Here is a 22,553-nt window from a genome sequence, read left to right as displayed (position 1 = left end):
TTTAGTTCTTTAGCTCTATAGTCCTGAATTTCACTGGATTATTGTATTTTATAATCATTATAACTTTATCTTATTTGAAAATCAGTTTAAAAACCTTTTGTCTGTATTTTTTAAGAGACAGTTTAAGATTAGATTGTACTGAAGCCTAATTCCTTTGATGAAAACAGTATATTTTTCTTTATTCAATTATATTTATATTATCCCCTATTAGGTGGGGAGAAAATTGGAATTATATAAAGAATTCAGTTTTTGTTTATATTTTTTTGTTACCTCAGAACTGTTATTTAAAAAAAAAACACAAAACTTTCATAGGCTTCATCAGTTATTCAACATAAAAGTATTTTTCTTTTCTTCTAGACTTAAATCAACTATATTATTAATGTCAGAGGAGCTAACCAGCCAGCAAGCCTTGGCAGTGATGGGAGCAATGGAAGAGATGGAAAGCAGAAATTCACATCTGAATAAAAAGTAGTCTTTCCTAAAATTCATGGCCTTATCTTTAGTTGTCATTCATAAGTAACTATTTTTTTTTTGAGGATGCCTTATTTTTTTTCTATAATTTAGCTGTTGGTTTTGAAGAAATAAGGAATTAACACTTAAGGCATTGTTTATTAAATAGCTTGTTTTTTAAGGTAGAGATTTTTAAATTGTCCACAGTATTTTTCACTTCATTTGCTGCTTTGTTATTCTCAAGCCAGAACATTTTAGTCTTGGAAAGTGGAGGGCATCTATGTGAACTTGATTTGTTTCATACCACAGTTGTTACCTTGAAATCATACCTCCATATATTGTCTTTCTTTTACTTGAAATTTAAGAAGAAAAAAAATGCATAGTTCAGATATATACTTAATGTTTTATTATCAATTATATGTTCCTTTTTAAAGTATTCCTTATGCCCCATTTCTTGGCGCATTTCTCATTGTTTTTAATCAGTTCCATTAGAGGGCCAGTGGATTTAAGAAAGAGAATTAAATCAGTTTTGCTAATTGTTAGTAAATCCTGATAAAGATTTCTTTTGGGGGAAGATGTGGAATTTGATGGCTGTTTTCTGAGTTCTTTTTAATTTAGAAAGTGAAACTTTATGCTTTTCCCTCCTATTATTATTTTTTAAATATTTATTTATTTATTTTGAGAGAGAGTGTGTGTGTGTGTGTGAGAGAGAGAGAGAGAGAGAGAGAGAGAGAGAGAGAGAGAGAATTCTCACACAAGTAGGGAAAGGGCAGAGAGAGAGGGAGTCAGTGTAGAGCCGGCGTGGGGCTCAAACTCACAAACCACGACATCATGACTAGAGCCGAAATCGAGTCAGATGCTTAACTGAGCAATCAAGTCACCCTCCTCCTCTTACTATTAATAATTAAATATTATTTCATTCACACTTCATTGATAGCTCTTATATCATTCTATTTTGTTGTTTACATTTCTGTCACCTTCTTGAGATAGCTGTTCAAGAACAGAAAACCTTATTTTATTCATTCCTCTAAAGCAGTGTATGTCTGGCATGAAAGAGCTCCTCAGTAAATGTTTAATAAATAAGTGAATGAATTTTTAATATATTTTACCATTCTTTTTAGAATTGCTTCAATTCTGCATAAACATTTGGATAACTATAAACCGATAGAGTTATTGAAGATAACTCGAGCACTGATTTTTCTCCATTTTCAAAATAAAGAGCTTTTTGTGAAACTCAGAGAATTACTGCATAGGTAAGGTTAAAATCAAAGTGTTTATTTATTTTATAATCTAGACTCAACATCTGTTTTGCTTGATTACGTAGAGAGTTGGAACTTTTGGAGGCAGAATTAAGTGGCTTATTATTTAAAATGTTAACACACTTGTCTCCTCCAATACCCATTTTGCAAGTGCTCATGCTTGGTATATTTTGAAATGAAGCCAGTAGGGCGAGGAGTTCCCTAGGGCATGAATAACGGCAAAAGCCAAGGCATTTTCCTTTCATGCAGGAATAGAATGACTACGAAAAATTGGAGCTGCCCAACAAGGCAAAACTCCATTTGGGAGCATTCATATTTAGGGGCCTTCAGTCTGCTTACTTGCCTATTTTAAGGCGTGTTAGATTGTCTTACGACATATTAAATTTTTTAAATTTCTACTTTTTAAAATAAGATATTAAGAATAATATTACTTACAAAAGCATTTTTGTATATAATTTAACATTTTCTGCTTTTCTATGGATATAACATTTGTATTTGAACTAGGAAGTTAGTTAGTTTTCCATTGATGTTTATGGAAATGGAGCCAAAATGGAGTTTTCCATTAAAATTTTTTTATTTTAATGATCAGAATAATGTCTTGAGTGAAACTAAAGCTAGATTAATCTTTTTCTCCTCCATTTTTCTATACTAGTTTGATTTAGTTTGATTTAGTTTGATTCCTGGAAGACCAGACATGGGATTCTATGCGATTAATCAAAAGACTGGCACGTAGTTCAAAATGATTTTTATTATAATAAAGGTATATGCTGTTAAGGTTCAGAAGGATTTGAACTGAAGAATAAGAGGTGGCACTTTATCAGGTGAAAATTTAGCTTAATAGGTATGTTAGTAGAAAGTTCACTCTTTTCTTGAAGAAATAACTTCCTTCTTATCAAGGTATTAATATGCAGGATTATTGTTTCCTCACCCTTTTCACATATAGCATGGACTTTTATTAGCCTCTGAATGAAGAATTTTATGTTCTAAATTTTCATAAACTGACCCAGGGACATGGTTTATTTGGTCTGCACAATGTTTTTTAAAAAGTTAAATTATAGAATACCGTTTGCCTCTAGGTATGTTAACAAAAATAAGAGCAGAAGTGGGATCATACAAGGGGATTCCACTTTACCTGTGATGTTTTATTTCCTTTATAGAATGACTTGAAGCAAATATGACAATGTTAAAATTTAGTAACTCTGAGTAGGGATGGCCCTTATATGTCTCTGTAATTTAAAATTTTATCCAAACCCTAATTGGGAGATGTTGTATGAAAATCATAGGTGCTCACTTTCCCCTATTTCAGTGCAAGCAATATTAAGTAGATGTTAGAAGGAACACAATTTAATTGAACTATTCACATAGATGTTTATACAAATAGCTCCTGAAACCATTCAGAGAACACAGGGAATTGATTTACTAGAATAATGTTGGTTTTTGGTGGCTTTTTTTTTTTTTTACTGTATTGAAATATAATGTACATTTCTCCTCATTACTCTGCTTCCCCTGTCTCCCAGATTAACTGCTACACTTAGTTCTAACTGCATGGATTAGTTTTGCCTATTTTGTGTCTGGCTTCTTTTGGCTCAATATTATGTTTATGAGATTTACCCATGTTTTTGTTGTATGGTATTCTCTTTGTAAGAATATAACAAAAATATTTTTATTCATTCTATAGGCGGTGGATATTTTGTTTCCAGTTTTTGGCTGTTATGAATAGTGCTGTTATGAATATCCTCATACATATCTTTTAGTAGATATATGTATGCACTTCTGTAGATATTTACCAAGGATTGTAATTGTTGGTTCATAGATTAAATATATGTTCATCCTCAGTAGATCCTGGTAAATGGTTTTCTAGAGTATCTGTACCAGTTTATATTCCCACCAGCAGAATGTGAGCATTCCTATTCCACGTCCCTGCCAACACTTGTATATTTTTATTTTCTAATTTTAGCCATACTGGTGGGTATGTGGTGATATTGTAAGGGAACACACATGCACATGTAAGTTTTGGAATTTGAGGAACTATTTCCAGGAAAAACATCAAGTGGAGGTTGAAGAGATTGTATCTGTTGGGAGTTTACTTTTAGACAAGTATCACAAGGTTGGCAAATATTGAGAGTTCTATCTCCTAGGTCAATTCTGCAGACAGATGAAGTTTTTCCCTTTACATAAAAGGGTGTATTTATTTTTTGTGGCTCTAAGAATAAAATATTCATTTAGTACTAATTGAGTACCTACTTTGTGTCAGGCACTGGGCCAAACATTGTATAACAATTATTTTGGAAATTTTGGAAAATAGAAAAAAGTATAAAGAAGAAAATAAAAATCATTCCTAAACTCATTCATCCACTGACAACAGTTTGTGATATATATACATTTGTGATAATACTTACACATGTGTGTATAAAATTTTTTTTCCCTGCACTATAGATGCTGGAGAGGATGTGGAGAAACGGGAACCCTCTTGCACTGTTGGTGGGAATGCAAATTGGTGCAGCCACTCTGGAAAACAGTGTGGAGGTTCCTCAGAAAATTAAAAATAGACCTACCTTATGACCCAGCAATAGCACTGCTAGGAATTTACCCAAGGGATACAGGAGTACTGATGCATAGGGGCACTTGTACCCCAATGTTCATAGCAGCACTCTCAACAATAGCCAAGTTATGGAAAGAGTCTAAATGTCCATCAACTGATGAATGGATAAAGAAATTGTGGTTTATATACACAATGGAATACTACATGGCAATGAGAAAGAACGAACTATGGCTCTTTGTAGCAACGTGGATGGAACTGGAGAGTGTGATGCTAAGTGAAATAAGCCATACAGAGAAAGACAGATACCATATGTTTTCACTCTTATGTGGATCCTGAGAAACTCAACAGGAACCCATGGGGGAGGGGAAGGAAAAAAAAAAAAAGAGGTTAGAGTGGAAGAGAGCCAAAGCATAAGAGACTGTTAAAAACTGAGAACAAACTGAGGGTTGATGGGGGGTGGGAGGGAGGGGAGGGTGGGTGATGGGTATTGAGGAGGACACCTTTTGGGATGAGCACTGGGTGTTGTATGGAAACCAATTTGACAGTAAATTTCATATATTGAAAAAAAAATTTTTTGTCCCTCCTAGTTGAGATTAGTTTTGTATTCCCCCCCCCCCCCCTTAACCTTACCCACTTAACATTTTCTCACATCATTTAGAACTATTTGTAAATCTTTTTAATGACTGGATATTACCTATCATATGACTGTATCATAATTCACTTAAGTATTCCCTCATTGAATATTTAGTTTTTGAATGTTAGCCATGTAAAAATACGATGAATTAACATAACACAAATCTTTGCTAGCATCTTATTTTTCTTTCATAATCCTATATATTTAAAAAATTAAAAAATTTGTTAATGTTTATTTATTATTGAGAGAGAGAGTGAGAGAGACAGAGAATGAATAGGGGAGGGGCAGAGAGAGAGGGAGACACATAATCCAAAGCAGGCTTCAGGCTCTGAGCTGTTAGCCCAGAGCCCGATGCAGGGCTCGAACCCATGAACTGTGAGATCATGACTCAAGCCGAAGTTGGATGCTTAACCAACTGAGCCACCCAGGAGCCCCAAAATAGGTTCATATTTGCCCACATTTTAGTTTATTTTCTTAGTCTAGTTTCCTAGACAGGAATTGACCATGTCAAATGATATTGTTGCTTTTTAGGTTTAAAATGCCTGTGCTTATGCACCCTTTCTAGCAATGACTATTATGATTATTTTAATGTGCTAATTTAATATTTTAAAAAGTAGCTCAACAACTTTGTTTTAATTTAGATTTGATTTTTTCTTCTAGTACGTCTAAGCTAAAAGAATCTTTAAAAGTTCTCGGTTTTTTATTTGCGATTTAACAACTGCTGTCCTGGTGGCAAGACTCTTACTTTGGGGGTGAGACTGTTATCATGGGAATTTGGGGAAAAAGGAGTAGAAAATGGGGTCACTTGTATGTTCTGTGTTTTCTGTTTTTTTAAGGTTGGACTTCCTATATAGCAGAAGTGGGAAGGGAACTAGTGTTACTGAGTGATCACAGTATGGCAGGGCCTGTGCTAGGTCATACCAGCTCCTGACAGGTCAGACCAAACTTTGAGCCCAAAATCTGTCACAAGCAACAGCCCTGGAAACATTGTTCTGACACTGATCTTTGGTTTGCTAGGGACTATGGTTTCATTTTTGCGTAAAATATTTGGGATGTGCCTTAGAAAATCTTAGGACTTCTCTTAGTAATCCTTTGTGGACCTGTCATCTTTGAATTTATCTAACCCTTCTTAAACTAACTTGTATTTTAAGCCTACCACATCTATTAATTATAATAATAATTATATATTCAGACTTTAAATATATTTCATTATTGTTGCTGATTTATTAATTTTGTTCTTTTCATTTTCTCCCCCTTCCTTTATAGTTATTTGAAAATTAGTGTTATACCTAGTGAGATTTCCATCCTGGTCTATGCCCTTTCCATTCTTCCATCTCCTTACCTAAATGAAGTGGAGGTATCTCGAATTGAAGCAGTTTTACCACAATGTGACCTAACTGACCTGAATAGTTTCGCCACATCTGTTTTAAGATGGATTCATTATGATCGCACATATCTGGATAATACTACTGGGAAACAGCTGAAACTACTTCAAAAACTAGATCACTATGGTCTTCAGAGACTACAGAAATGCACCAATTTGAATCTGTTATGGGAAGAACTTAAATCTTTAAAAGGAGACTGGTTTGCTGAGTCACTTCTTGAAGAAACAGTTGCTACTTTACACCGTTTGATGGATGAAATTAATTACAAAAATGTGGCTGAGATTGCATCTTTTCTTTCTAGAACTAACTACCTCAGTACTTTGCTACTTGATAGGATAGCTTCGGTGGTCCTTCAGCAGACTGAAAAGGTGAAATTGAGTTTTATGTAGTTGTCAGTTTCTAAAAGAATAAGTTCATCGTAAGTACTTTGAGAACTTAATTGGAATTGGAAGTTTAAAAATTAAATTCTAGTGTTTGGTGCCACAGTTTGTTCTTCCTCTAAAGTTTCTTCCTCCTGCAGTATAGATTTGGGGAGATTAGCAGTCACCTTTTGGTTCACTACAATGTTTTTAGGATCTGTAGTCAACTTTCATTGTCTAGAAGGAAATACTTAATAGTAGTTGTATTAGGAAATGGAGTATGAATGATTTTTATTTTCTTTTTATTTTCTATAATCCTGTAATATTACTTTTACTAAGAACGACTCCATTCAAAAGCCCAAATGTGAAAAATGAGAAAAATATAAGCTGTACACTGACTTGTGTATTCTTAAATTGTCAGTGTGTTTTCTTACAGATTTGTTTCTGGAACTTACTTGTAAAATGTTGCTTTTTGGATTATGTGAGAAGAAGCTCACTTATTAAAATCTCTTGTATATATCAGATAAGGCTTTTACTTACGAGACGATATTTCTCCCAAATTAAAATAAAAATCTGTTGTACCTGGCAGTCATTAAGTTTTGGATGAATGAGTGAATAATGAAATTAAAAAATGAATCAATGAAAGAAAAATAAATGCTAATGATTATAAACTAATTAGCTTCCTTAATTACATTATATGATGGGTCTCTATAATGCGCTGATAGGATGGAAATTAGTGATACTATTTCCTATTCATTTTAATGACTAATGAATCCTGGAATAGGTTTTACACCTAACAAAATTAATTTGCATTTTATCTGATTAATTTTTTCTGTGTTGATACTAGAGTTACTAGAAACTAGTGGTAGGATTAAGTAGATTTTAGCAGGGTGGAAAAATTAATAAGTAGTGCTGCATTTATCATTTTACTGTAGGCATGTTCATTTAACTCTCAGCACGTTAGAAAAAGATTTCTACCCAAAATAATAATTAGGTTAAAATTTTGTTTTGTTTTACTGAAGTTTAAACTGTAACATTTTGTTGTGTTTATACAGATCCACCCTTTTGCGATCCTTCCTATTATTCTTCCATTTAGCATCTTGAACTATGATCCACCTCAAAGTGATGAATTTTTTGGAATTTGCGTTCAACACCTTAATTCTTACTTAAGTAGGTATATTGTTTGGCAGTACATTGAGTAAGTAGGTTGGAGGATACCATTGCCATTGTGGTAAGAGATATCCTTCATTTAAGGGGTAACCATAACAGCCATGAGTTCTAGACCTAAAAAAAAGTTTGTACCCATTTTTGAAGCATTTTTATTATGAAAAAATGTCAAACTTGAAAAAATGGAAAGAATCAAAGAGCCCCTATATACTCAATGGGCAGATTTAGTAATTGTTAACATTTTATTATATTTGCTTTATTGTTTGTTTCTCTTGCTCTCTTACTTTTTTTCAGAGCCATTTCACAGTAAGTTGTGTTGTGATCCTTTACCCCTAATTGCTTCAGCATATACCTCCTAAGAATAATGACCTCTTCACCATAATAGTGTTATCACATCTAAGAAAATGAGTAGTCCCTAATATCTAATACACAGCCCATGGTTCCCCAAATACTCTTCACAGTGGTTATTTTGGACCCAGGATCTAATCAAGGACCATCTATTGCATTAGGATGATACCTCTTTAGTCTCTTATAATCTAGATATTCTGTTTTTTTTTTTCCTTTCTCTTGTCATTGACCGATACTATGATATGAGAACTATGTCTGATACTACTTTGTCTGCAAATAGATAAGTAAAATGGGCTGTTGTGATATGTATATATTTAGTCATGAATGGGCGTATGCACGTGTGGCATTCATATACACCCTTTTTTAGTAACAGAATTATGTGTAGAAAGAGGAGACCTGAATCTGAGACTTAGAGTGTGCTCTCCCAGTTGTTCAGTCTTGTGTCCATCAGAAGGAAATGAAAGCATATCCTTTTTTTTTTTAAATAAAATGTTTAAGAGAAGAAAGGTTGAGAAATATAGCTTTGATTTTTTTAAGACTTACTAACAGAATGTTTGGAAAATTCATGGGAGCCTTTATAAGTAAACTTTTAAATAATGGTATGATAATTTTCTTTATTTTGAATAAATATAATTTTGACAGGTTACTATTAACCTCATTTATGACTTGATTTTGATTTATTAAATAGACTCAGCAAAAATATCCAGAAGAAAAGATTTAACATCTTTGTTGTCCTTTCTAAGAATATTGCTGTCAATAGGGACCCCTTCCTTCTCATCAGAAATGTCTCTTGGATGAGGCAAATCAGCTAAATAACCTTAGTCTTGTACTCTGGGACATGTGTCATGCTGTTGGGGGACAGGAAAGGGAGGAACTGCTATATGAAATCTGAGCTTCACATGTGTCTACACTCAGCCTGGATATTTGAGATCCCTACACAGCAGCACAGAATAGTAGTCTAGCCTCCACTTGCTGCTAACTGTGTGACTTTAGGCAAGTCATTTAACTTCTCTGTGCCTCTGTATACTTATTTACAAAGAGGAGATAATAATTGTTCCTGCCATATACTGAAGTGAGATTTCAGTGAGTTAATATATATGTAAAGTTGGAATGACGCCTAACACATTCTCTTTTTTTTTAAGTTTATTTATGTATTTTGAGAGAGAGAGAGAGAGAGTGCACACACGAGCAGAGGAGAGGCAGAGAGCAGGGCAGAGAAAAAGGGAGGAGCCTAATGTGAGGCTTGATCTTATGACTGCAAGATCATGACCTGAGCGTTTATCTAGAGTCAGTGGCTCAACCAACCCAGCCACCCAGGCGCTGGGATACCTAACACATTCTGAACAATATTATATTGTTACCAATTTATAAAGACTAGGACCAGTTTTTACATACACCATTGACCTTTTGTTTTGAATTCTTTCTCTTTTCAAAGCAATTTAAAACACTTTTTATGGAAGTGAAATAATAATACAGGAACATTTACATATCCTTAGCATGTAGTATGAATTTATACAAATTGAATCACCCAAGGAATCCTATCCAGGTGAAGAAACAGAGTATTACCACAGTATCCTTCTCTCCTGTCCCCCTTTCCTACTCTATTCCCACCCAGATGTAAGCACTTCACCACTATCCTGTCTTATTAACAGTATAGATGAGTTTTGTCAAGGCTGTGTTTGTATTTAAAAAAGGCTGTGTTTGTATTATTTTTTAAAAACCTGGTTTGAACTGAATAAAGTGTGTACTTACGTATATGTGAAGTGGCTGTACATTATAAATTTTTTAATGGTAATTTTGTTTTAGGTGTACTGGATCCTCTCATGTTAGTGTTTCTTGGTTTCTCTTTGGCCACACTTGAATATTTTCCAGAAGATCTGCTGCAGGCTATTTTTAACATTAAATTCTTAGCCAAAATGGATTCTCAACTTGAACGTATGTACCTATATTTTATCAAATTATTACTTGTGCTTTTAGCCAGGTTTCAACTCTACCTCTACTGAAGCACTCGAATGTTAATATATGTTTTTCTGTTTATAAAAGTATTTCCTGCTTCTTGTAGAAAATTTGGAAAACATAGAAAAGTATAAAAATGAAAGTAAGAGATTACTCATCATCTTTTGCCAAGTGAAACTACCACTTTTTTTTTTTTTTTTTCAACGTTTATTTATTTTTGGGACAGAGAGAGACAGAGCATGAACGGGGGAGGGGCAGAGAGAGAGGGAGACACAGAATCGGAAACAGGCTCCAGGCTCCGAGCCATCAGCCCAGAGCCTGACGCGGGGCTCGAATTCACGGACCGCGAGATGTGACCTGGCTGAAGTCGGACGCTTAACCGACTGCGCCACCCAGGCGCCCCTGAAACTACCACTTTAAATAATGTTTTGGAGTGTATCTTTTTTTTCTGTCTGTCTCCTGTTCTTATGTGTGTGTTTATATATCTATCTCTATTTTAAAACAAAATTTGGATTATTTATATATCACTTTTGTATGTTGCCTATGGTCATTGAACTATATTTTGAACAGTTCTGCATGCCATTAAGTATTTTTTGATGTCATGATTTTTTTTAGTGTCTATATAATCTGCCATGATGTGAATGTGATAGCATTTGTTATCATGTAGGTTGTTTTCAATTCTTCATTATTATAAATAATGACTGTTATATATGAATCACTGACCTCGTCTTTGTTTCTTTAGGATTGGTTCCTAATGTGAAATATTAGGTCAATGAAAATTCTTTGGTTGTATTTTTAAAAATGTAGTTCTAATGTTTGTGAGTAGTGAAAATGACATAAGAGTTGTTCCTAATCAAACCATTGAATAATTAAAAAATATAAAGCATGTGTGTGCAAATGAGATGATTTTATAATATGAGACTAAAAGTACTAACAAATAATGGGAATAAATGAATGTGAAAAACCTGTTAAAATCCATTAATATTTTATTTTTGCTTTCAGTTTTATGTTCATCTTTAAGTATGAGGGTCCAATTACGTCTTATGGAGTTAAATAGAGCTGTCTGCTTGGAATGCCCTGAGTATCAGATTCCATGGTTTCATGACCGCTTCTGCCAACAACAGTATAATAAAGGTTTGAGTTTTCTTTGGGTCAGACAGCAAAGTTTAATTCCAAAGTAAACTTTAGGTAGTACCTTGCTAAGCCTAACCATGACACCAGAGTTGCTGCGAGTGCCATGACCTATTTAGTAGAACCGTTTTGTAGGTGAGATTTGTGTTATAAGAATTTCTTAATATTTAGGACACTAATCCTCTTTTGGTAGAAAATACAGAACTTACATTGTTCTGAATTTAATATCATTGCATATGGTATTATACTGAAGCTCTTGATGAAAATACTAATCTTTGTTTTTTGGTTTGCAGAATTGGGATGATTTTTATTAAAAAATGGATTAACCTATTTTAAGTGAAGTAATTATTTTTATTTTCATAAAGATACTGGCAGCATGAATGGAGCACAACAGCAGATTTATAAAATGTTAGCAGAGGTGTTAGGAGGAACCAATTATGTAAAAGCCTCGGTTCTTACACCTTATTACCATAAAATAGGTAAGTATTTGGCAGGTTACTAGGTACTTTCAGAAGGCTAAACTAATTTTTTTTATAAAAGTTTATTTATTTATTTATTTATTATTTTTTTTATCACTCTAAGACCACTTTTTTATTTTATAATTATTTTTTTAAATATGAAATTAATTGTCAAATTGGTTTCCATACAACACCCAGTGCTCATCCCAACAGGTGCCCTCCTCAGTGCCCATCACCCACCCCCCCCTCCCTCCCACCTCCTCCCCTCCCACCCCCCATCAACCCTCAGTTTGTTCTCAGTTTTTAAGAGTCTCTTATGCTTTGGCTCTCTCCCTCTCTAACTTTTTTTTTCCTTCCCCTCCCCCATGGTCTTCTGTCAAGTTTCTCAGGATCCACATAAGAGTGAAAACATATGGTATCTGTCTTTCTCTGTGTGACTTAATTCACTTAGCATAACACTCTCCAGTTCCATCCACGTTGCTACAAAGGCCAGATTTCATTCTTTCTCATTGTCAAGTAGTGTTCCATTGTGTATATAAACCACAATTTCTTTATCTATTCATCAGTTGATGGACATTTAGGCTCTTTCCATAATTTGGCTATTGTTGAGAGTGCTGCTATAAACATTGGGGTACAAGTGCCCCTATGCATCAGCACTCCTGTATCCCTTGAGTAAATTCCTAGCAGTGCTGTTGCTGGGTCATAGGGTAGATCTATTTTTAAAAGTTTTTTTTTTTTTTTAATTTTTTTATTATTTATTTTTGAGAAACAGAGTATGAGCAGGGGAGGGGCAGAGAGAGAGGGAGAATCGCAAGCAGGCTGCACGCTATAGGCACAGAGCCCCACGCGGGGCTCGAGCTCACAAGCTGTGAGATCATAAACCAAAATCAAGAGTTGGCCGCTTAACCAACTGAGCCACCCAGGCGCCCCAGAAGACTGAACTAATTAAAGTAGAATTGTCTCATCAAATGGAAATTTCCAAACAGACTGAAATAGAAGAGTACAGTGATTTCTCAGGTTCCCATGGTCCAGCTTTGATAACCGTCAGCATTTTGCTGTTTTTCAAAAAAAATTTTTTACTTATCTTTTACTAATTGTAAGTAAAACCCAGGGGCTCCTGGGTGGCTTAATCCATTAAGTGTCTGGCTTCGGCTGAGGTCATGATCTCACGGTCTGTGAGTTTGAGCCCCGCATCAGGCTCTGTGCTGACAGCTCAGAGTGTGGACCCTGCTTTGGATTCTGTGTCTCCCCCTCTCTCTGCCCCTCCCCCACTCATGCTCTCTACCCCCCCCCAAAGTAAATAAACATTAAAAAATATTTTTAAAAAATTCTAAGTAAATCCCAGGTTCAGATTCACTGAACATTCCTAGATCTTCAAAAGTTCTTTTCCTCTCCACTAAGTACCCTGAAGCAATTTCATTGTTTTAAGCTCATCATAAAAACTAAGTTGGATTATCAACCTGGATGAAGATTTCCATAGGTACGTATGATCAACTCTAACCTGGTTAACCTTGTTTCACAGTGGTCTAGTTGTAGAAGGCATTCTGATTTCATCATGGATGACATAAAGTTGGTTGGCCAGCTGATAAATTGGGTGGCAACATAAGATTTTTTTTTTTTTAATAGCTAAATTTAGGGCACCTGGGTGGCTCAGTTGGTTAGGTGTCTGACTCTTGATCTCGGTTCAGGTCATGATCTTTCAGTTCGTGAATTTGAGTCCCACATTGGGCTCTGCACTGATGGCATGGAGCCTGCTTGGGATTCTGTCTCTTCCTCTCTCTCTGCTCCTCACCTACTTGTGTGCTCTCTCTCTCTCTCTCTCTCAAAATAAATAAATAAACTTTAAAAAATAGCTAAATTCAAATGTGGACTTAAAGGAAAAGATGAGGTTTTAAGAGGATTAACATAAACTTTATAAAATTTAGGATTAGAAAACTTCTGCATACATACAGGATGTTATAAAGTATTAAAAGCTTGATATAAACTAATACTGTAAATGGTTACCAAAAGTCAAATACTGTTTTAAACTATGTTATTAAGAATAACAAGAAAGTTAGTAGTTCCACTGTATTCTGGCCCTCAGACATATCTTAGTGTTGTATTCTTCTTTTGAGCGTTACATTTTGTGAGAGTGACAAATAGGGCCTGGAAACAAAGGATCTAGAAATCATGTCTTACAACTAGAGAGGACAGGAACTGCACAGATTCCAGTCCCTGAGCAAGTTCCTAAACCTCCGAACTTTATTAGTTTCTTCATCTGTAAATGGGGATGATAATGCCCACTTAATAGGATTACCTGACATATTGCATGAAAAGCATTTAGCAGTGTCCTTGGAACATAGTGAGTGCTCAATAAATTTTATTTAACAAAGAAGCTAGGAATGTTTAATCTGAAAACTGGAAGAGTTATGGTGGGTATAACATAATGTTTTAAGGATTGCTATGTGAAAGAAGAAGTGGATATTTATCTCAAGAATAAAAATAAGGGAAAAAAAGGAGTATTTTACGTCAATATAAGGGTTTTATGAAAGATTTGTCAAAAAATGAAATAATGGTCTGCCTTGTGAAGAAGAAATGTTTGGGCAGAAATGGGTGATCAGATGGTGTGTGTGTGTGTGTGTGTGTGTGTGTGTGTGTGTGTGAGTGATTTTTGTATTCAGCCGAAGGCTGAACCCAATAGTCATTAATACCCTCATCTTGTACTACAAAACACGTATTCTCAGTTGTTTGGTTTTATGTTAGTCAGGATTATATTTGGCTATGAGTGACAAAAATCCACAAATAATAGGAACTTAAAGTTATTTCCTTCTCCTGTATGTGTAACTGGCATCCAAGGCTGGGATGCCGGCTCCGTGAACATTGAAGTTCAGGATCCTTCTATTTTATTATAATTTACAACCTCAACATGTAGCTTCCACTTTTTGGTCCAAAATGACTCCTTCTACTTTATCACATCTATAATCTGAGCAGAAGGGGGAGGGAAGGAAAGGGAAGGGTGTCCCTTAAGTACCGTTCCTTGAAGTTGCATATACTGTTTGGGGGGGGGGTGCAGAGAGAGAGAGAGAGAGAGAGAGAGAGAGAGGGAGAGCATGAGCAGGAGAGGGACAGAGAGAAAGGGAGAGAGAGAATCCCAAGCAAGGTTCATACTGCCAACATGTGGAGTCTGACACGGGACTCTAGCCCACAAACTGTGAGACCATACCTGAGCCGAAATCAAGAGTTGGACGCTTAGCCAACTGAACCACCCAGGCGCCTCTGCACATATATAATCATTTTAATTATACCCCATGGCCACACTTGGCTATGTTAAGTTAAGAAAATGTGGTTTTTATTCCGGGTTATGTACTCAGCTAATTCTATTATTAAAAATGAATGGAAGTATTAGGTATTGGGGGACGACCTACACCCTGTGACAGGGTTGTTTTAAAAGATTGACTTAGATCTTCCTTGGCTTACCATGGGGTTATATCCCAGGAGACCCATTTTACATTGGAAATATTGTGAGTCAAAAATGCATTTAATACATGTAACATGCTGAACATCACAGTTTAGCTTAGTTTACCTAAAATGTGCTCAGAACACTTACATTAGCCTACAGTTGGGCAAAAACATCTATCACAAAGCCTGTTTTACAGTAAGGTATTGAATATCTCATATAATTTATTGAATACTGTACTGAACGTGAAAAACAGGATGGTTCTGTGTCAGTTGTCAGTCCTCACTATTGCTGCCCAGCATCAAAAGAGATTATTGTAGTGCATGTTAGCCCACGCAGGATCCAAATTAAAAATCTGAAGTATGGTTTCTATTGAATGCTTATCACTTTTGTACCATTGTAAAGTTGAAAACTCACAGATTGGGGACTGTGTCTTCATACTCCTGTTAATCTGCACTGTTTAAAATATATGTGTATTTTGGGGCACCTGAGTGGCTCAGTCGGTTAAGCATCTAACTCTTGATTTTTCTTGATGGTTTGTGATGTCGAGCCCTGCGTCGGGCTCTGCACTGACAGGAGCCTGCTTGGGATTCTCTCCCTGTCTCTCTGCACCCTCCCCCCGACCCCATTTTACTCCCTTTCTCCCTCTCTCTCTCTCAAAATAAATAAACATTAAAAAAATTATATATTTCTATATTTTAAAATATACTCCTGTAAAAATAATGCACTAAAGGAAGGAAATGCACTAAAGTATGAATGTGAAAATGGTGGGTAACTCCATCTCATAATTTAAAATTATTGAGCACCAGCTTTGTGACAGGCACTGTGACTGGCTCTTCATTCCTGTTACTGCATTTTATTATTTTTGTTAATGTTTCTTTCTGATTAGAGTCACATCTATGTAAAACATTTGGAAAATACAGAAAAGAAAAAAGTAAAAAAAAAATCATGTATTACAAATCATGCATAACATGTAATTAGTACTGAAACCAGGATTACTATATCCCATTGTATTTCCAACTCATGTTTGTACTTCCTGCTGTCAAGAGGCTTATTTTTATGTGAAAATGTATATAAATCATTAAAATAAGGTTTAACTGGTAATATTTGTGTATATGGATATGGCATAATTAAGACAGTATAATAGTATGATTAATAACTGTGGATTAGAAGCATTGCTTAGGGTTTTAAAAACCCATATTAAAAAAATTTTTTTAATGTTTATTTATTTTTGAAGGAGAGAGAGACAAAGTGTGAGTGGCGGACAGGCAGAGAGAGAGGAGAAGCAGAACCCGAAACAAGCTCCAGGCTCTGAACTGTCAGCACTGAGTTTGGCACGGGGCTTGAAGTCACCAGCCATGAGATCATGACCTGAGCTAAAGTCAGATGCCCAACCAACTGAGCCACCCAGGCGCCCCCAAAAAAGACACACATTTTTACGAGACCAGTGCTCTAACCCCTGAGCTACGGAGCCTCAAGACACACATTTTTAAAAAAATTACAAAATATATACTTAAAAAACCCAGAAAGTACAGATAACAAAAAAGAATTACCATGTTTAATCATTGTTTACTTTTACTGTGTTTTTCTAACTTGTTTAAAACAAAAAAGGGCTTATTCTATATAGTAGTTGTAGCTATGTTTACATATTGTAAATATTTTTCTGTGCCCATAGATATATATTATTTTTAGTGACTTCATACATATTTCATTGAGTGAGTATGTGATGTTTATTTAATCCTTAGATTTTTTTGAGGATATTTTGTTGGTACACGCAGCTGTCAAACAATGCTGCAGTTTCATACAACAACAGCAATAGCAATTGATATAACTACATATTGTTTCTTACATGTTAGATGCCGTCTTCAATGCTTTATATAAAATAAACTTCTTTATTATGCCCTTACTAGATACATAAATTATTCTATTTCATATATTAGGAAATTGAGGCCCAGAGACATTATTGTGTGCCCAAGGTTATATAGTTGGCAAATGGCTGAGCCAGTATTTGACCTAGGCATTATAGCTCCAGAATGCGTTCCCTCAATGAGAGAACTATATTTCATGTTTGATACTTAACTTGAAGTTGCTTCAGTGCCTCAGTTTCCCTTATGTATAAAAAGCAGATAACTAAACCTACTCTTTCCTCCTTTTCATTTGTTGTTTCTTTTTTCATTTCAGTCCTGTTTTTTTTTTCTTGGTTTAAATATTTTTACCATTGTTCTTATTACAAAACATTTCAAAACAAGTACAAAGATAGAATAGCATGATGAACCTCCACCCAGCATCAACAGTTATCAAAATTCACTTGATCCTTTTCAAGCAAATCAGACATACCATCTTAAAATGTATATCTAAAAAGATGCATAACCACAGTACCATCATGAACACCCCTATAGCCATTCATAATAATTTTTTAAATGTTTATTTTTGGGGACCCTGGGTCGCTCAGTGGTTCCTGGGATCAAGCCCCCCAGGTCGAACTCTGTGCTGACAGCAAATGCCTGCCTGGGATTCTCCCTCTCCCTCTCTCTGCCTGTCCTCTGCTCATTCTCTCTCTCTCTCTCTCTCTCTCTCTCTCTCTCTCTCTCTCTCATAAGTAAGTAAACTTAAAAAAATATGTGTTTATTTTTGACAGAGTGCGTACGTGAGAGCTTGGGCGGGGCAGAGAGAGAGAACAGGATCCGAAGTGGGCTCTGCTGACAGCAGAGAGCCGGATCACAGGGCTGGAACTCAGGAACTGTGAGATCATGACCTGTCCAAATGAAGGTTGGACCATGACCAAATGAAGTTGGACGTTTAACCAACTGAGCCATCCAGGCGCCCCAATAATTTCTTAATATCACATAGCTTGTCAATGTTTGAATGTCTCAATTGTCTTTTGTATGTTTTATTTTACTGTTTATTTTTTGAAATTGGAATCCAAACATTACATTTTTAAGTTCTACTTTTCTCTTTTCCCCTTACAATTTATTTATTGAAAGAAATTTTTTTTCACTATCTAGACTTTTCCAGTTGCAACCCTGTTGTATCATTCAACATGCTCCTGCATCCCTTGTTTTCCTGTAAGCCAGTCCTTAGGTCTAGGGGCTTAATTAGATTCAGGCTAGATTCCTGTCATTTATTTATTTTGCCCAGACTATTTCATAAGTGGTATGAACTTGTTAGTGCATCATATCAGAAGACACACTATGCTGGTTGTCTTATTTTTATTATATTAAAGATTCATCAGCTTATCCATTAGAAAGTTCTCCTATCAGTTTTTCACCTACAGATTTTATTAGCCATTAAAATTATTGTCTAAATCCATCATTCGTTAGGGGTGGTAAAGTAGTGATATTCTGTATCATTTCTTCTGCATTAGCTGGATTTTGTCTAAAAAGAACTTACCCATATCAACTATTTAGTTACTCTCATGTACAGTTCCTGCAGGAAAGACAGGATACATGTTTGAAACTTTCCTTCAGATGAGTGGGTTTAGCTTTCTCCAAATGTTACCAGGAGATTTAAGAGGATTAAAATAAAACTTAATGTGATTTGGCCTGTACCAGTGCTAAATATAACTCCATGCTAAATCTAGTTTAGTAATACTTGTTGGTTGATTTTTATTGATTGATTTTCAAAGACAGGTGCCATTGGACCAGATCTTATAAAACAAGTTGGGTAATTAGGGAGGTACATCATTCTTTGTTTGTGTCTATAGATATGTATGTCTCTATATATGTATATACATGTCTAAAATATATCTTTAGGGCGCCTGAGTGGCTCAGTCGTTTAGGTGGCCAATTCTTGATTTCGTCTCAGGTCACGATCTTACAGTTTGTGAGTTTGAGCCCTGCATCAGGCTCTGCACTCACAGCGCGGAGCCTGCTTCGGATCCTCTGTCTCCCTCTCTCTGCCCTTTCCTCACTCACACTCGCTCTCTCTCTCCCTCCCCCTCTCTTTCTCACTCTGTCTCTCTCTCAAAAATAAATGTTAAAAAAAATTTTAAGTAAATAAAATGTATCTTTAAACCTATACCTGTAGGAATTTACTTAATTCATACTGTTGATTCCTGTACTTCCTTAGATTTTGAGTGTATCTTGGATAAAAGAAAAAAACCTCTTCCATATGGAAGCAATAGTATAACTTTGGGAAAACTACCAGAAATGCACTGGGAATCAAATACCCAAATAACTGGATCAACACTGCCACCAGGAGCTGAAAGGTATCTTATTTCTTAGTTTCAGATTTTGTTAAATGTTAAATTTGGCATAACTTAATGAACTCTGTTAACAGGATTAATTGTAGGAGTATCTGCTGCTCATATCATCTTTTCCTGTGTCTTTGCTTTTCATGTGTCTTCTGACTTACTGTCTGTCCTTTGCTGTCCAAAGCTTAGCAATCTAACTAAAGTGCTAACCTTCTGATTGTCCTCAGTGGAAGTAAATAGTATCTTCTTTGGAGCTCCCATACATCTCTACTTATCTCATAGCACTTAGCCTGCATTACACTTAACTGCATTACAGTTACTTAATATGTATCACATGTTTTGTTAGACTATAAGCTGTATCTGTTTATGTTTGTGTCCCTCATAGTGCCTTCCATATGGTAGTTGCATAATAAATATATGTTGGACAAGGAAACAAATGAGAAAGCGTGGAAATTTTTACTATAATGTGGTGTAAATTCTAATGAGTAGCGTTATTTGTCCCTAGTTATCAATTTAAGTAGAATAATAACTTAGCATACTCATATATTCATTTGGTTTTTGTTAATTTATGGAGATGTAACTTTGTTCCTGAAACGCTTATAATTACTTAGTTTTTCATTTTGATTTCAGAAGTAAATATATATATTTTTAATCTTGTGTAGGATTGCTTTGGAATTTTTGGATTCAAGAGCTTTTTGTAGAAACATCCCTCACTTAAAGGGGAAATCTGCTATGAAAAAACGACATTTGGAAATTTTGGGGTATCGTGTAATTCAGGTATGAAATACTGATGTAATTCTGCCCCTAAAGAACTCAGAAAACTAGATGTACATGTGTTTTCTTTTTTTTTTAAATTGGAGTATAATTAACATACATTTTTATATTCATTTCAGGTATACAACATGATTCAACAATTCTATACATTACTCAGTGCTCACCACAATTAAGTGTAGTGATCATCTGTCCTCAAACATTTTGCAGTCTTCCAGACTAAATTCCCTATGCTCTACTTTTCATCTCCATAATTTATTTATTTTGCAAGTAGAAGTTTGTACCTCTTAATCCCCTTTATCTATTTCACCCTTCCCCTCCACCCATCTCCTCTCTGACAGGTGGTTACCTGTTTGTTCTCTGTATTTAAGAATCTGGTGTTTGGGACTCTTGGGTGGCTCAATTAGTTAAGCGTCGGACTCTTAATTTGGCTCAGGTCATGATCTTACGGTCGTGAGACAAAGCCCTGTGTTGGGCTCTGAGCTGTCAGCAGAGATTTTCTCTCTCCCTCTGCCCCTCCCTCACTTGCATGCATGCACACGCATGTGCTCACTCTATCTCTCTCTCTCTCAAAAAAAAAAAAAAGAGTCTGGTTTTTTGGTCTCTTTTTTTCTTTGTTCATTTGTTTTGTTTCTTAATCACACATGAATGAAGTCATAATGGTATTTGTCTTTCTCTGTCTGACTTATTTAACTTAGCATTATACTCTCTAGGTCCATCCAGTATGTGTTCCCTTTTAATGTGACAGTTCTAGAATTACCTTTTTTTTAATATTAAAAAAACAGTTATATTAAAATATCTCCAAAACAGACATTCTCCATGTTTTTTGAATAGGAAATAAAAATCATTTATTTTATTATCTGTAGAAGATCTGTTGGTTTTTATATTTATTTATCTTACAAGAGAGAGAGGCACTGTGGAGATGGGTAGAGATACAAGAGAAAAAGGTTAGTGTGTGTATGTAGGAAAGGTACACAGGAAAAAATGTCCACTGTTGGTATTGTAGGAACAGGAAGGTGAAAGTAGCCGTGAGGCAGAAGGAGGTATCTGGGCTTTATCTGGAAGAAGGACCCACCTGGCTTCTGAAAATGGTTTATGCTTATGTGAGCTAATTTAATAGGCTCCTACAGTTTGGCTTAGTAGTGCTTACAAGTCTTCTCTGATGCTTTTTGTTGTTGCTTTAAAACTTTAAATTCAAACTACGTTGCGTATTTTACAGATCCCTCATTTTGAATGGAACTCTATGGCACTGTCAACAAAGGAAGCTCGGATGGACTACCTGAGAGAATGTATATTTGGAGAAGGCAAATCATGACTGTAGTTTTAAATTAAAATTCGTGATGCTGGTGTGTCACATTTGAACTTATTTTAATTAAGGGGCCTGACTCAACTGAAAAATGATAGTACAGAATTGACTGATTTCAAGGTCAATTGAATACCTATTAAACAGACATTTTACTTTCTCCAATACTTAATCTTTCTCTACTATCTGGTTGGGAAATTGTATAAAATTCTTAATATAAAAGACTTGTAGCTTTGAAGAAACTTGAATCGTTTACAGTTCATTCTTTGAGGGCCTACTAAGTGTCAGTAACTGTTTTAGGTGCCGGGAATACAGCAGTGCATATTGTGTATCTGCCACAGGTGGCCAGTGAGGTAGGAGGGAAAGTCATAGGTACTAACACTTCCTAGAAGCCAAGTAGAGAAAGCATTTCAAGGAGGGAGAGGTGAGCAGTTGTATCAGATGGTGCCATCAGGTAAAATGAGGACTGGGAAATGACTGTTGAATTTAGCAACATGAAAATCATTGGTAACCTTGAAAAGAGTAGTTTTGGTGAAGTGCTAGGTGTGAAAGCCTGACTGGTTTAATAGAAAGCAGGAGGAGACAGGATTTTTTTTTTTTTAATTTTTTTTTTAACATTTATTTATTTTTGAGACAGAGAGAGACAGACCATGAATGGGGGGAGGGCCAGAGAGAGAGGGAGACACAGAATCTGAAGCAGGCTCCAGGCTCTGAGCTGTCAGCACAGAGCCTGATGCGGGGCTCGAACTCACGGACCGTGAGATCGTGACCTAAGCGAAGTCGGACGCTCAACCGACTGAGCCACCCAGGCGCCCCTTTTTTTTTTTTAATAAATAAATGGAAGTAAAGAAATGGAGTGGTAGCTGAGGGGGAAAGTGACCATTCTTTTTTTTTTTTTTTTTAAATGTTTGTTTTTGAGAGAGAGTGCAAGTGGGGAAGGAGCAGAGAGAGAGAGGGTGTGGGACAGATGATCTGGAGCGGGCTCTGTGTGGACAGCAGAGGGCCTGATGTGGGGCTCGAACTCACAAACCACGAGATCATGACCTGAGCCGAAGTCAGACACTCAACCGACTGAGCCACCCGGGCACCCCAGAAAGTGGACCAAACTTGACCTGGTCTGATCGTATACATGCTGGGTGAATAACGATTTTCTCTTGCCTTA

At 35.7% G+C, this 22,553-nt stretch overlaps 1 protein-coding gene across 2 annotated transcripts in view; it reads left to right on the top strand.

Annotated features, from left to right (window-relative positions):
- Window positions 1–21,434, top strand: part of FASTKD1 (FAST kinase domains 1) — a 47,884-nt gene extending 26,450 nt beyond the window's left edge. For both annotated transcript variants that reach the window (XM_030325817.2, XM_030325818.1), the window contains exons 6-15: window positions 358–468; window positions 1,572–1,703; window positions 6,152–6,638; window positions 7,685–7,799; window positions 9,951–10,079; window positions 11,103–11,234; window positions 11,597–11,710; window positions 19,194–19,332; window positions 19,980–20,094; window positions 21,308–21,434. In XM_030325817.2, coding sequence (XP_030181677.1) covers window positions 358–468; window positions 1,572–1,703; window positions 6,152–6,638; window positions 7,685–7,799; window positions 9,951–10,079; window positions 11,103–11,234; window positions 11,597–11,710; window positions 19,194–19,332; window positions 19,980–20,094; window positions 21,308–21,403 — 1,570 coding nt within the window. In that variant the 3' untranslated portion in view covers window positions 21,404–21,434. The remainder of the gene's footprint in view (window positions 1–357; window positions 469–1,571; window positions 1,704–6,151; window positions 6,639–7,684; window positions 7,800–9,950; window positions 10,080–11,102; window positions 11,235–11,596; window positions 11,711–19,193; window positions 19,333–19,979; window positions 20,095–21,307) is intronic.
- Window positions 21,435–22,553: the final 1,119 nt, after the last annotated feature.

The sequence above is a fragment of the Lynx canadensis genome, chromosome C1 (genome assembly GCF_007474595.2).
Source record: "Lynx canadensis isolate LIC74 chromosome C1, mLynCan4.pri.v2, whole genome shotgun sequence".
Classification (NCBI taxonomy): Eukaryota; Metazoa; Chordata; class Mammalia; order Carnivora; family Felidae; genus Lynx; species Lynx canadensis.
This window is presented reverse-complemented; position numbering and strand designations above follow the sequence as displayed.